This window comes from Varanus komodoensis, unplaced genomic scaffold (genome assembly GCF_004798865.1).
Source record: "Varanus komodoensis strain SLA01 unplaced genomic scaffold, ASM479886v1 scaffold27, whole genome shotgun sequence".
NCBI lineage: Eukaryota > Metazoa > Chordata > Lepidosauria > Squamata > Varanidae > Varanus > Varanus komodoensis.
Window position 1 is genome coordinate 6,800,604 of NW_025335701.1, and position 14,709 is coordinate 6,815,312.

The 14,709-nt window shown below is 49.4% G+C and overlaps 1 protein-coding gene across 5 annotated transcripts in view; it reads left to right on the forward strand.

Annotated features, from left to right (window-relative positions):
• The window catches only part of BCO1 (beta-carotene oxygenase 1), a 37,630-nt gene extending 22,996 nt beyond the window's left edge, over positions 1-14,634 (forward strand). For all 5 annotated transcript variants that reach the window (XM_044434157.1, XM_044434162.1, XM_044434158.1 and 2 more), the window contains one exon: positions 10,209-14,634. In XM_044434157.1, the coding sequence (XP_044290092.1) occupies positions 10,209-10,405 (197 nt within the window). In that variant the 3' untranslated portion in view covers positions 10,406-14,634. The remainder of the gene's footprint in view (positions 1-10,208) is intronic.
• The last annotated feature ends 75 nt before the right edge of the window (positions 14,635-14,709 follow it).

Consider the following 14,709-nt stretch of genomic DNA (forward strand, 5'->3'; position numbering starts at 1 on the left):
CAACGCCTCCACAACATCGTCTCGGCCCTCCCGGACCACCAGGGCGACCTGGCCAAGGTGCTAATAAAAGAGGCAATGCAGGTCGCTGTTCAGCAGTTGTCCACAGCCAGGCACCATGTGGACACCAACTCAAGAGTCTTGGTCGGTGCTGTCTCTCTCCGTAGGCATGCATGGCTGAGGAGCGCCAACTTCCCGGAAGAGACTAAGCGCCGAATTGAGGAAATGCCCTTTGACGGGTCCGGGCTTTTCCATTCCAAGACGGATCATAAACTCAAAAAACTCCATGAATCCCGCATGATGGCCCGACGGATGGAGCTCCAGTCGCAACCGAGGTGTAAGTGGGCATGGACCCGTCCGCCCTACAGACAACCTTTCCAATCCAGGCAACAGCCTCAGCACAGGCAGCAGCAACAACGCCGCCGCCGCCGACAGCCCCAACAACGCTACCAGCAGGGCCGCCGCCGATATGACAACAGGAGGCAGTGTTGACAGGACAGGCAAACCATTCCTCTAACCTGTCCTTTACCCATCCCCCTCTCATCTGGGGACCGGCTGCGAAGCCGACTCCCCATTTGGGAGTCCACTACATCTGACCGGTGGGTATTGTCCATCATACAGCATGGCCATCGGATAGAATTCGACATCGTTCCCCCATCGAGTCCGATCCGGTTTACATCGTGCTCGCCGGTACTGCTCGATGAAATACAACAACTTCTTCGTAAAGGAGCGATTTGTCAAATAACTCAACATGATGGACTTCACGGATTCTACTCCAGATATTTTACGGTCCCCAAGCGAGATGGTGGCTTACGTCCGATTTTGGACTTACGTAATCTAAATCGATTTATCCGGACGAAAAAGTTTCGAATGACCACCCTCCAAAATAGTTTGCCACTGCTAAGGAAAGAGGACTGGTTCGCCTCATTGGACTTGAAGGATGCCTATTTCCATATTGTGATCCATCCCAATTCTAGGCGTTTCCTTCGCTTTGCTGTTGCTTCCGATTTGTACGAATTTATGGTTCTACCCTTCGGTTTGGCCACTGCTCTGAGAGTGTTCACTAAATGCATGGCCCCTGTCTGCGTTTTCCTACGCCTCCAAGGCATACAAGTTTATCCTTACCTTGATGACTGGCTCCTGGTCTCCATGTCTAGGGAAGCACTCCTCACTTCCATTCGTATTACCTGTGCCTTATTGGACAATCCGGGCCTATTCATTAATACTGAGAAATCTTCTCTTCTTCTGGTACAGAAGCTTACATTCATCAGAGCCCACTTGGATTCGACGTTGGAAAAGGCCTTCCTCCCTCAGGACAGACAACTGACTCTCGCTTGCCACATCCATCGAATGTGACGAGACGGGACGGTTCCAGCGAAGTCCATCCAGAGGCTTCTAGGTCATATGGCTTCCTCCGTTGCTGTGGTACCACACGCCAGACTTCGACTTCATCCTTTGCAGCTATTTCTCAACAAAATGTTCCATCCACAGAGAGATCCACTGTTGAAGTTGCTCCAAGTTCCATCCTCGGTGCTCCACTCTCTCCTGTGGTGGTCGGTCCCGGTCAATTTGACTGTTGGGATCCCCTTCAGGCACCGATGCCCATCGATAACCCTCGGTACCGACGCGTCTCTTCTGGGGTGGGGAGCGGTATGCTCCGGCCTGTATACCCAGGGCACGTGGGCTCATCAAGAATCCATGAATCATATCAACTTCCTGGAGCTCTTGGCGGTATTCAAAGCCCTACGCTCTTTCGAGGATGTTCTTCAACATCAGGTCGTTCAGATAATGTCGGACAACATAGCCACCGTCTTTTATCTGAACAAACAAGGTGGGACGAAATCTCCGACCCTGGCCAGACTTTCTATGCAGATCTGGGACTGGTGCATTCTGAGAGACATTACACTAGTGGCAGTCCATCTGGCCGGTACGGACAATGTGACAGCGGGCCTTCTCAGCAGGCGCATACTTACCTCTCACGAATGGGAACTAGATCCTAAGACACGCGATGATCTTTTCCATCGCTGGGGGTTTCCCGAAGTGGACTTGTTCGCCACCCAACAGAACAAGGTGTGCGAGACTTTCTGTTCGAGAGCGGGGATAGGGTGCAAATCCCTAGGGGACGCCTTCATGATCCCATGGAACAACCTAAATTTTTACGCCTTCCCGCCGATTCCTCTTGTGATGAGAGTCATAGCGAAGATTGTATACGATCGGGCCACAGGGATACTGATTACCCCTTGCTGGCCACACCAACCTTGGTTTGCCACACTGCTCGACATCTCTCACAGGGAGTACCTTCATCTTCCACTGCTTCCGTACCTCATAACCCAGCAGGACGGTGCACTTCGCCATCCAGATATACTGTCGTTGAAACTAACAGCGTGGCAAATCCTACAGTTAATTTTGCTACATCTGTACCTACGGCAACTTCAAGTGGTTCGAATGCTGCCCTCGAATCTGCTGCATTCAGAGCCTTTGAATCCGCTGGGGTCGATGTTGCTTCCTTTTTCGATCCACCAGCACTGTCGGATCTGACGATTGTTCCACCGAATCCGACGGCAGAAGGCCGTCATCCCACTCCTGCAAGAAGTGGGGAACTCTGCCTCTGAGAGAGAAGCGGAGCGACCGCATAGCCCCTGGAGGCAGAGTTGTCTCCAGAGGCAGGTCATCAGGACCCCTAAGGGAAGGAATGTTCAGGTGCATGGGGCGGTTCCTGCCAAACAAAGGACTTCTCAGGATTTTTATTATTATTATTATTATTATAACATTTCTATGCCGCCCCTTGCCGAAACCTCGGGGCGGCTTACAACATGATAAAATACATTGAAATACAATAGTACATAATAAATTACCATTAAATATAAAAATACAAAAAATACATTGATTTACAAATACAAAATTAAAATTATCAGTATAAAATAAAAATATAGGAGGAGAAAGAGAAGGAAGAAGAAGTTGCCCAGGCCAGATCATATGTTTTAACAATTGAAATGATGTTTAAATAAAAAGGTCTTTACCTGGCGCCGAAAAACCAGTAACGACGGTGCCAGGCGGACCTCTTTGGGGAGTGAATTCCATAGGTTGGGCGCCACCGCAGAGAAAGCCCTCCTCCGGGTACTTACTCTCCTAATTTCTTTCATGGAGGGTTCTCGGAGAAGGGACTCTCCCGCAGATCTCAAAGGGCGGTCGGGCATATACGGACGTAAGCGCTCGTGCAGGTAGCCAGGACCCAAGCCGTTTAGGGCTTTGTAGGTCATAATCAACACCTTGAATTGGGCCCGGGCTTCAATGGGAAGCCAGTGAAGCTGATGGAGGACTGGAGTCATGTGAGCATAACGCCCCGTCCCCGTCAGCAACCTGGCAGCTCTATTTTGCACCAATTGAAGTGTTCGGACTGTCTTCAGGGGAAGCCCCACGTAAAGCGCGTTACAGAAGTCTAGGCGGGAAGTCACCAGCGCGTGTGTCACCGTCGCCAGGCAGTCGTATTCCAGGTAGGGGCGCAGCTGATTAATCAGCCGAAGCTGAAGGAAGGCATTCCTCGCTACCGCTGTCACCTGAGCTTCCAAAGAAAGCTCCGGGTCGAGGAGTACACCTAAGCTGCGGACCTTATCCCTAAGAGGGAGTGTTGCACCATTCAGGACCAGGTCAAATCCACCCTCTCCGAAACCCGATCCGCCAACCAACAGGACCTCCGTCTTGTCTGGGTTGAGTTTCAGTTTATTGGCCCTCATCCATTCCCTTACCTCGGCCAAGCACCGGTTCAGCACAGCCACTGCCTCACCTGGATTAGTGGAGAATGAGAGGTAAAGCTGGGTATCATCAGCGTATTGATGATTCCGCAGCCCACACCTCCTGATGACCTCTCCCAGCGGTTTCATATAGATGTTAAATAGCAGAGGGGATAGAATGGAGCCCTGTGGTACCCCATGGCATAGCTGCCATGACGTAGAGACATGGTCCCCCAGCACTACCTTCTGGAATCGACCGTCGAGATAGGAGCGGAACCACTGCAAAGCAGTGCCTCCAACCCCCAATCCCGCAAGTCTATCCAGAAGGATACCATGGTCGATGGTATCGAAAGCCGCCGAGAGGTCCAGAAGAACCAACAGGGATGTACTCCCCCTGTCCTTCTCCCTGCACAGGTCGTCGTACAGGGCGACCAAGGCAGATTCAGTACTGTACCCGGGTCTGAAGCCGGACTGAAAAGGATCCAGATAATCAGTTTCCTCCAAGAGTGCTTGGAGTTGTCCCGCCACCACTCGCTCCAGCACCTTGCCCAGAAACGGGATGTTGGCCACAGGTCTATAGTTAGTGGCCATCTCTGGATCCAGTGACGCTTTCTTCAGGACCGGTCGTATTACCGCCTCCTTTAAAGGGGCAGGCACTCGACCCTCCCTCAGAGAAGCGTTAACCACTTCCAAAATCCAGGTCCCAATCCCGTGCTTGGAGTTATTTATTAACCAAGACGGGCAAGGATCCAATAGGCACGTGGTGGGACGTACTCTTCCAAGCACCTTGTCCACATCATTGGGCCGCAATAATTGAAATTCCTCCAGTAATTTTGGACCAGACGGTGGCATTGGCGACTCCTCAGAGACCTCTGATTCATTAGTGGAGTCCAGCTCGTGACGAATCTGAGCGATTTTCTCCCTGAAATGCCTGGCAAAGTCGTCACAGCGGGCCTTTGAGGGTGGCATCGGATCTTCCTTAGGACCCAGGCGAACCAGGCCTTGCACCACTCGAAAAAGCTCCGCTGGACGGCATTGTGAGGAGGCAATGGAAGCGGAAAAAAACTTCTTTTTCGCCGCCTTCACCGCCACAGCATAGGCCCGATAGTGGGCTCTCAAGTGTGTTCGGTCAGATTCATCCCGTGATTTCCTCCACCTACGCTCTAGCCGTCTCCCAACTCGCTTCATCGCCCGTAATTCAGGTGTATACCAAGGGGAAGAGCGGACTCTGCCCGGTGGGAGAGGACGCTTAGGAGCGATTGTGTCCACAGCCCTGGTCATCTCTCCGTTCCACAGTTCGACCAGAGCCTCGACAGAAGCACCAGTCTTGTCAGCCGGAAATTCCCCCAGGGCCCCCAGGAATCCATCCGGATCCATCCGGCTCCGGGGGCGGGCCCATACAACCGGGTCTGCACTCTTATAGAGGGAGAGGCCGCTCTCGAGCACAAACCTCACCAGGAGGTGATCTGACCATGACAGGGGAGTCAAACATAAGTTCTTCACCCTCAGGTCATCCTCTACCTGCCCCGTCGTGAATACCAGGTCCAGAGTGTGTCCACGTTCATGGGTAGGGCCAGTGACGTGTTGAGACAGGCCCATGGCCATCATAGAGGCCATGAAGTCCTGAGCCGCCCCGGTCAGTCCAGACTCGGCATGGAGATTGAAATCCCCCAGGACCAACATCCTGGGGGTCCTCAACACCAGGTCCGAGACGGTCTCTGTCAGCTCAGATAGGGAGACTGCTGGGCAGAAAGGTGCACGGTACACCAATAGAATCCCCAATCTGTCTCGTTCGCCCAACACCAAGTAGAGGCACTCCAGCCCTGGTCTCAAAGGGACCGGAAGACCCGTGAGAGAGATGGAGGCTCTGTAAACCAACGCGACTCCCCCTCCCCTCCCTTCTGGGCGTGAACAGTGTTGAACCAGATACCCGGGCGGGCACAACTGGGAGAGGGCAACATCCCCTCCCTCTCCCGCCCAGGTCTCCGTTATGCAAGCCAGGTCGGCCCCCTCATCCACAATCAAGTCATGGATGAGGGAAGATTTATTATTGATCGACCTGGCATTGAGCAGCAGCACCGTCAGACCCGAGGGGTGGTTGACAAGGCTACCTGGCGCCCTCTGGTTGGGGGCAGGATCAGAAGGAGGGACAGGTGTCAGGGGGCTCTTCTGCCAAGAACTTCTCTCGGGAGATTCTGATGTGTTGCACCTGCTTCCTGGGTGCAGGTTCCCCACACTTCTGCCTTCCAAACATGTTTGGAGCGCAACACCCAGAATTCCCAGTCAGTGGCCCTGCTGGAGGGGAATTCTGGGAGTTGTGGTTCAAATGCCCTGAAGGCCACCAGGTTGGGAAGGCTGCTCCAGAGGTTTCCTCTTGCAAGCCTTCGGTTGCTGCTGCAGCAACACCTTGCTCGGCACATGGAATGGTGCTTCTCTGGACTCCACTGCTCCCTGGATGGATACCCCGTGACCGAGTCCTGCACCCCGAGGGTAACTGCGCCTGTGGCGACTTGTGCTGCTCTCTGGACTCGCTGGTTCGGGCTTGGACCGGGCTGCTCCACCTTGCAACCTAAGTGTGCTCAGTGAAATGGCCTTCCTGTTAATCCCTCCCCAGGCGTGGATCCAGTGCATCAAGGAGAGGGTGGGACCCCGCTGTTCTGCCCCCAAATGTTGGGTGTTGCCACCCATACAGTGGGCAGAGTGCCAGAAAGGCGTGTGCTCCCAGGCTCTCCACGTCATTGGGGACCTCGGTGTCAGAATGTCCCCGGCCCCCTGGGAAGTCTGCATGCATATGGCTGCACATGCGCTTAGGCAGCCCCTGAGCAGATGTTCTAACACATGTGGCAGCTTCAAGGGTAACAGTGCCAGAGCATATGAGGTCAAGAGTTCTGTCCTACTCTCCGTTCTTGGAGGGGAATCTTCAAGCAGGTCTAAAGGGTCTAATCACATGGAGTTCATAGCTGAGTGGGGATTTAAAGTCTTCCTAGTCCCAAGCCTGACCTTTTCCCCTTACTGGCTCCCACTCTGACCCACGGCCACCGCCACCTTTGTCATATGGGTCATTTTCCTTTCCAGATGAAGAGCTGCATTTTAATTAACTATGTTGGGGCAGATTGCCCTAGACCTATAATCAGCAAAAACTTGCTGACGGCACAGCAAGGAGCAAAGCGATGCATCTTCATACGCACGTTTATGTAATGGATGTTTCGTGCAAGCTTATCAAAGGGCCATCTTAACATGCTTAATATTGTCCTAGAGATTAAGATAGTTTATCTCGGCCAAAGAGCAGAGTCAGCTTGCTTAGCAGCATTTCAGGTTTCTTCACCTCTGTTGTTACTTCTGTTTTGGAGTGGAAGGAAGATGGATATATGAAAAGGGCTATACCCAGACCAGTATCTGCCTTTATGACTGACCATTCAAAGGCTCGATCCTGTGCAGGATTAGACAGAAAAACCCCCAGTGATGTTCAGCATCCCCTGTGCTGGCTGGGAAATACAAAGAGTTGTCTGACTTTCTTCTGTCTAAACATACATAAGATTGAGCGTTACCATAACATTCTTTGTTGTCTTGTCTGCCAAGGAATCCTTTGCCTTTCACCGAGATTCCAGTTAACAAAACATCTGTGCAGGTGCTTTTGAGGACATTGTGAGATAAATTCCAATTTAATAAACACGATTAAAAGGAAAAGCCGTCTTTAATCATTTGCTTTCCCATTATCACAGTATGAGGATGGGCCGTTTTTTCTGCCTGGGCCACACCTTTCTCCAACAGGCATCCCTAGAAAGGATGAATAATTATAACAACAGAATTTTAGTAATGCTATTGCTTGATGATAAATATATCCGTATCTACTGTATCACTTATCATCATCTGGTGCCAGTGATTGGAGGAAAACGTCTCCCTCCACTCAGCGGTGCACCATTGCCACGACGTGGCACCATCCTGTGTGCTTAGAAGAGGCTTTGAGGCAGTCGCAGGCCCTGGGGGATTTGGGCAGCAGCAGGGCTGCAGGCGGCTTCAGCAAGGCAGGCTCCTTTTCCAGCATCACAGTAGCATCTGTGGCAGGCCGTGCGAGGCCTGGACACACGGTGTGGCTCGCTGGGGACAACCCAACTCTCTCCGGTGAAATCCAAAGGGTTCCTCGGCAGACGAACAACAAAGAGAGTGTTTCCTGGAGCTCAAACCCAACCCTGCTATTAGGGAGGACGAGGCAGTAGAGGCTGTCGTGAAAGGCAGCAACTTGCGCCATCACCGTGGTTGTGGTGGTTTTTTCCAGGGAGGGGCACTTACGCAATTTTTTGCCTCGGATACCAAAATAACTTGGTGCCTCAGCTCCTGTGCACCTTAATCCTTGAGTGTTGTTGTTGTCATGTGCCATCAAGACATCTCCGGCTTACGGCAACCCTCATGAACTGGAGCCTTGCTCCAAAATGCCCTGCTCAGCTCTTCTAAGTTCAAGGCAGCGCCATCCTTTAATGATTCAGCCCATCTCCTGTTTGGTCTTCCCCTTTGTGTTCTATTTTCAACTTTCCCAAGCACGATTTTGACTTAGCAGGGTGCAAAATACTTTGAAGCGGCCCTCCTGGAAGTAAAAATATAAATACTGCTTCAGTAACACATCAGAAGCAAAGCAGCCTAAAAAATTAATAGGAAAGAAGAGTGCCCTTAACTTGGCGTGTGGAGGCATGTGTTTCATCCCAAAACCCATTCCAGTAATATGCTCAATCAAAATTCAAAAACAAAACATTCACTTGCAAGCTCATTGATTCACTGATTAAACTGCAGAAGGTGAACAAAAGCACAGCCCCGGGCGTGTTACTCAGAGGAGAGCCCCACTTTGTTCAGTGGGACTTCCTCCCAGGAAGGCTTTCAGTGCAAGCAGGTGAATTTACAGACTTAAAGCTTAAGGACCTCTCTTTCTGAGACCCCCCATGGCCTGTTGCTCAGCATGGCCCACAATACCGCCATTCATAATCTGGGGTGCATTTCTGCTTAGTCTGCATACACCCATTTGCTCTTCCAGTAATGCTGATATTGGAAATACAACGCCCACATACTTTGCTTCCTGACAGGTGGCTTTTGTTCCTCGGCCGGCCCCGCTGCACCGGTTTGTCTCGGTCGCTGCCCCACCCAGTTCCAAGGAGCTCCAGGCAGTGTCTCTCTCATTCTTATTCCCTAATAACAGCTCTTTTGATGCAGGTTAGGCTGAGAGAGAACAAAAAGAGCAAATGAGGTGGCTAGGCAAAAACCTGTGTGGTGGAACAAGCTTTCAGTTGCCTAGTGGTTAGTGCTGGAGCCGTGCTGCAAGGAGATTCTGTAGCCACCCTGGAGAGGGACATGTTTTTCTCCCTTTCCCATGATGGCAGAACCCCAAGGGGTCGTCCCATGGTGCTAACTGGCGAGGATCCCAAACAATAAAAGCAAGTCCCTCTTCACACAGTGCATGGCTGAACTATGTAACTTACTTCTTCAAGATGCAGTGGTGGCCACCAGTTTGGGTGGCTGGAAAAGTGGAGAAGGAATAGACAAGACTATTCTTAGCTGCTTGTCCTGATGGCCATGTGTTGCCTCCAGTATCAGGGACCATTCATCTGTTTACCAGTTGCTGTGGAGCATGGGTGAGAGGGTGCCTTTACACTCATGTCCCGCTTGCAGGGTTTCTGCGGACATACGGTTGGCCACTTTAGGAAGAAAACACAGGTCTGACCCAGCATGGCAGCTGAAACGCAGGTAGCTGTGTTAACCCATAGAGAGATGGATGTGGGTGGAAGGAGGGAGGGATGGATGGAGAGACCTCAGTTTACATCTCGGAGCAGATGAACATAGGACAAGCGTTGTCCGAGCTTATCTTAAAAGGCTCAAGTGCTAGGCCAGACCTGTTCTCCAGGTCCCCCACATGTGTAGCACCAGCGAGTGAAAACATTGGTCTCCCAATGAAAACTGTACTGGAGCTGCACATGTTTGCTTCGCTGAAACACCTGTTGCCCACTTGGTAGATGCAGGATGTATCTGGGAAATCTAGCGCTAGTCCCTCCTCAGCTCTGAAGCTCACTGGGTGACTTTGGGGTAGTCACTGACTCTCAACCTAACCTACCTTACAGGGCTGTTGTGAGGATAAAATGGAGAGGGGGGTATACACCTTGGACTCCTTAGAAGGAAGGTGGTAAACAACTTGACCTGAAGCATAATTATTTTGCAAGCATAATAGGTTGTTAGGAGGCAATTACACATGTCGCATGTGAGGGGGAAATAGGTGCAGGGGGCTTGTGGTAGATAAACTTTGTCCTCTAACACCTTGCCACCACCGTAGTATTTGCTGCCTGGGGCAGCTATCTCAGTTTGCCCAATGGTAGAGCCAGCCCTTCCTTGGTACATACCAAGATCTAAACACAAATAAACTCCACTTCTTCCTTCTCATCTTTTGGAAGGAGCCACACTGCGGAAAAAATAATTTTAGCCTGTCTTCCATTGCAACTTTAGGTATCATCATGTCAACCATTGTGACAGTAGAGCCCCAGAAGCCAGCTTTCCTGCTGATCTTGGATGCCAAAACATTTAAGGAAATAGCTCGGGCCATGGTAAATGTAGAACTGCACCTGGACTTACATGGAATCTTCATACCAAAGGAGGATTTGAAGGCAGAACATGAGACGGATTTGCACAAACAACACGAGTAAAGGACTGTTGTACTTTCTAACATGAGTTAAACCAACTGTAAACTGTTTGCTGATTTGTTTATACCCCAGTGCCTCCATGTTAGCCTGCACCGCCTGGTTTTTGGCCTGCTGCAGTGATCAGAAAAACCTTAGCACTTCCTGTTTGGTATTGCAGAAGGTAAGACCCGAAGTTCCTGCCCCATACCGGGAGACTCTAGCTCTCCTTGGAGGCTGGAGATCTAGTCATATGGGGTGAGAATGAGATCTGGCCAGGCTGTGTACATTCTACATCCTTGGGATGAGACGGTGGCTCACATCATAAAAATAGCAGGTGAAGTAGTAAAATCCTAGCATTTTATAATTGGAAGAAACTTTGCAGGCCATCTAGTCCACCCCTCTGTTCATTGCAAAAATTTTGCAGTGGCAGCGTGCCTGACGGATGGCCATCCAGCCGTTGCTTAAATGCCTCCATGGAAGGTCTCTTCCACAACCTCCGGAGGCATCTGTTCCACTGTCAAACAGCTTTTGCTGTAAGGGAGTTTCATGCACAGTTGGCTGCTTCCTTCAGTTGCAAACCCAACTATTATTGTCTTGTGCAGCAACAAAGAAAACGTTTTTTCCATCCTCTCTGTAACAACACTCTGGATACTGGAGGACGGCTAGTGATGCAGCTCAAGCAATCAAACGTGTGTGCATGGGAGCGATCGTAATTGTGGACTCCCAAGTGCAGACCTGCTGTCACGTCGCCAAAATTGCCGCCCCTGGGACACGAGGAGATGGGGCGGGGGGGGGGGGGGAACAACCCAGAGATTTGGTCCATGGATTGTTGCTGGATTAAGAATTTGTGCTGCTGCTCCCTGCCTTTTGAGCCTAGATGTTACAACAGAGAAGCTCGAATCAGGCGTTCTTGGGTTTAACAAAGCTGGCACAGGCTAGTGGGTGGGAGCTCACTTCCAGCTACTTGGAAACTTCCCAGAGTTAACAATCCATGGGTTGCTTTATTGTCAGGGTTATATACTAGAGGTGAGCACTTGCCTGAAGATTTGACTGAGACCCTGAATCAGTATTTTGGAAAATGGCCTGATTCTGCTCACAGAATTTTGGAGGTCTTGCCAAACCCAACGTAAGATTCAGATATATGAGGCTTTGTGTTTCCCATTGTTTGTCCTTGGCACCTGTATAGTTTTACATATTGAAAGGGAACTGCTGCTAATATTCTTAAGTACTTTTTGGCAGAATTGGATGAAATTGGCAGGGATGGCTATCCCTTCTGAGGGAACCGAACCTGGCAAGTTTCAGATGTATAGGTGTACTGATTTTTGTGCAAGAGTATTCTTTATGTTTTGAGGGTCTCAGAGAGGGAAAGGTACTTACCTCCCTATATTTCATGTGGAACACTGTTCTGAGAAGAAAAGAAAGATGGGTACAGGAGAGAGGGAGCTGTGATGGCTGAAAATAATTTAAGGCCTTTTTTTCATAATGAAGCCTAGTGGTACAGAAAGAATGATCATCTCATGGTCCCCTAAAGTATGGTGATTAAAGAGCCCTTGGCGAAATGTGTTCTCTGATCAGGAAGTGGACTAGCCAATCATCCAGTCCTTTCCCCTACTCCCACATCATCAGTGTTTAGAGAAACAGAAGTGAAAAGAGGCTGTTTCTGAAGCTACATATGATGGAACAATGCTTCACCTCTGAACATTTCAGAGAGAAGCCTGCTTTATGCGAAGAAGCACCAGGGTCTGCAGCAGACTTTTCTTAGCCTAGGCAGCAGAGGGATGGGGAAGAGCCTGAGCTGGTCTTAAGGATAGACCTGGCGTCTTTTTAGAGCCCACCAGTAAGAGCGCTTCTTCTCTTCTCCACCATCATCTTCCTGTCCATCAGCCTTTTGTTCTGGCTCAGGCAGTGGTGGTAGTGATGGTCAGGAGGAGGAGGAGCTGAGGTCCCGGGCCAGGGCCCTGATTAGAGTTGTCATAGCAGCTTGTGACAGTGGTAATGAAAAAGGACACTCTGCGGGAGGAGGCCCCTTGCGGAATCTCGCCCAAGCATTTCAAAACCTGGAGCCCGCACTGGGGGGGGGGGGGGTAATCTCTTAAAAACACAAAGCAAAATAAAAAGAATACTTTTGCAAGCAAGAGTATTCATACGCGTTGACTTTTCTACCTTTTGTTGTGTTGCAGCCTGGAGCGGAAATAGATTTAGTTGGCATTGTTACCACTTGGTGTACACTAGATTTCCAGTACAGTAAAGTGCAAGTACTGCCCATTGTTCTTCCTGGCAAAGGTAGCCCAGCGCTGCCGGATTTATGGGGACCGTCGGTGAACGACCCCTTTCGAGTCATGTCACACGTTCTCAATCAAACAGAGGTCTGGGCTTAGTGCCATTCCAAGAACTGTTCTAAAGTTCTTGCTTTTAAAGCACTCTGGTGTTCAGGGTGTTCCACGCTCCTGGAATCTCTAACCTAGTCGATGGTGCCTTGAAACAGGTGTTTCTCTAGAATTCTGTTTGGCTCCATCTGCCTTGCTCTGAGTCCTGGGCAGTTTCCTAGTCCCTGGTGAGGAGAAGCACCCCCACGACATGACCACGTTGTGCCACAAAGGGCAGCTTGCAGTGAGGCCAAATGTTACGTGTTGACCTCGAGACTGGATAGCATCTCTGCATGCATCTGCTGTGTCTCCTGCGTGCCTGTTTGCCAGCTCGGAGCAGGGTGGGTGATAGCTGGCCATAGAAGAGTTCTGCCACCAAGCTGTGGCACCCTCCGTCTCCTTCAGGCCTGCCCCGCCTCTTGGTTGCTTCTCCAACTGGGTCCTCCATACCCAGTGACTGAGCTCTGGTAGGCAGCCTTCTCTAGGCAGCACTGCAGCTGAGTATATTCTTTTCCTTTTGGATTAATGGATACAACACTGTTCCAGTGGGTGTTCGTGGCCTTTTTTTAATCACCTGAACCTGTCTGGTGCTTCTGGACAAGTTTATTCCATGTCTGTTTCTATAGTTTCTTGGTCTTAGTAGTGCTATTGTCTAGCTCTGCTCTCCAGCAAATTCTGGGCTTTCCCAAAACTGGTGTATTTAGTCGGATATCACGTGGCAAAGGGATCACACACAGGTGGGCTCCTTTCAACCAGTTTAGCACGTGATCCCTGATCCTATTCAGGCAGGTCGCAGCAAAGGGGCTGAATACTTACCCAGGTGGCAGTCCGGTTTTGTTCACTGAACTTTTGTGCCACAATAAAACCATTTTGCACTTTCGCAGTGTTAAGGACCTTTTGTGCATGGAGTGACAACAATGGAAATCCAATCCATTAAAATTCCAAGTTCTGATACAAGATGCTATTCCACAAAACGTTGAGAAGTCGAAGGGTGTATGTGAATATTTTCATCAGACACTGCATATTAACTTTCAACAAAACAAAACAATACAAAGAAAACCCCCACAATCTTCTTCCCTGAATGTGAATTAATATTTTATTAAACGCATATGAAATGTATACCACCAGGGAACCGTGTGCAGTTAATGACAGTGCCTGAATACAACATAATCTGCAAACAGTTTTGTATGAGCTGCTTCTTAATTTCAGTGCAGACTTGAACTAGACTAAAATGGAGAATTATGCTGTTTTTGAATTGTTGTGAACTGTCTTTAAAATTTATGTCAGCAGCTTTGCAAGAACGAATGAACGTTTGTGTACAACAGAGGCTAGCATTTTCTTTGCTCTGTCTGGTTTAGTTTCTGACAGGTCTTGCAAGATATTTAATTCTGTGTAACAAACTATGAACTGCTTGAGCAAGTGTGTTTACAAGGTGATAGGCAATCACCTGCCAAGCTTTTATGTAATCTTTGTGAATCATTTTTAAAGCTGCATGTAATGGAACCAACTTCACAAGCAACTGTAATCTGGGATTCTCAGAACCTTGAGATCCATTTGGTGCTTCATTTCCTCAATTCAATCATCAAACCAAAGTGAAATACAGACTAAGGTGCTAAAAAGTCTTAACCACATGTTTAGATACAGCTTTTGCTAACATGGATCAGTCTAGGACCTTTCAACAGAAGGAAATTTTGTTCTCCCTCCTCAATGGAGGAATAGTTAGACCATTTCAATTCCTGCAAGGTTGTATATAACTTAAAATTGTATTTTAATTGTATGTAAACTAAACTTTTCCCTCTCAAATCCTTCAGTTGTACTTTGCTTTTTTCCTAGCAATAACTGATAAAAATTCAGTGGAGTCTCATAAATAAAGTTTTGTCATTTCCACAGAAGTGTTATTTCTGTGTTTATGTTCATACATTTTAGCTCACTGGACTTCCAGTTTAAGGGAACTGACAAAGT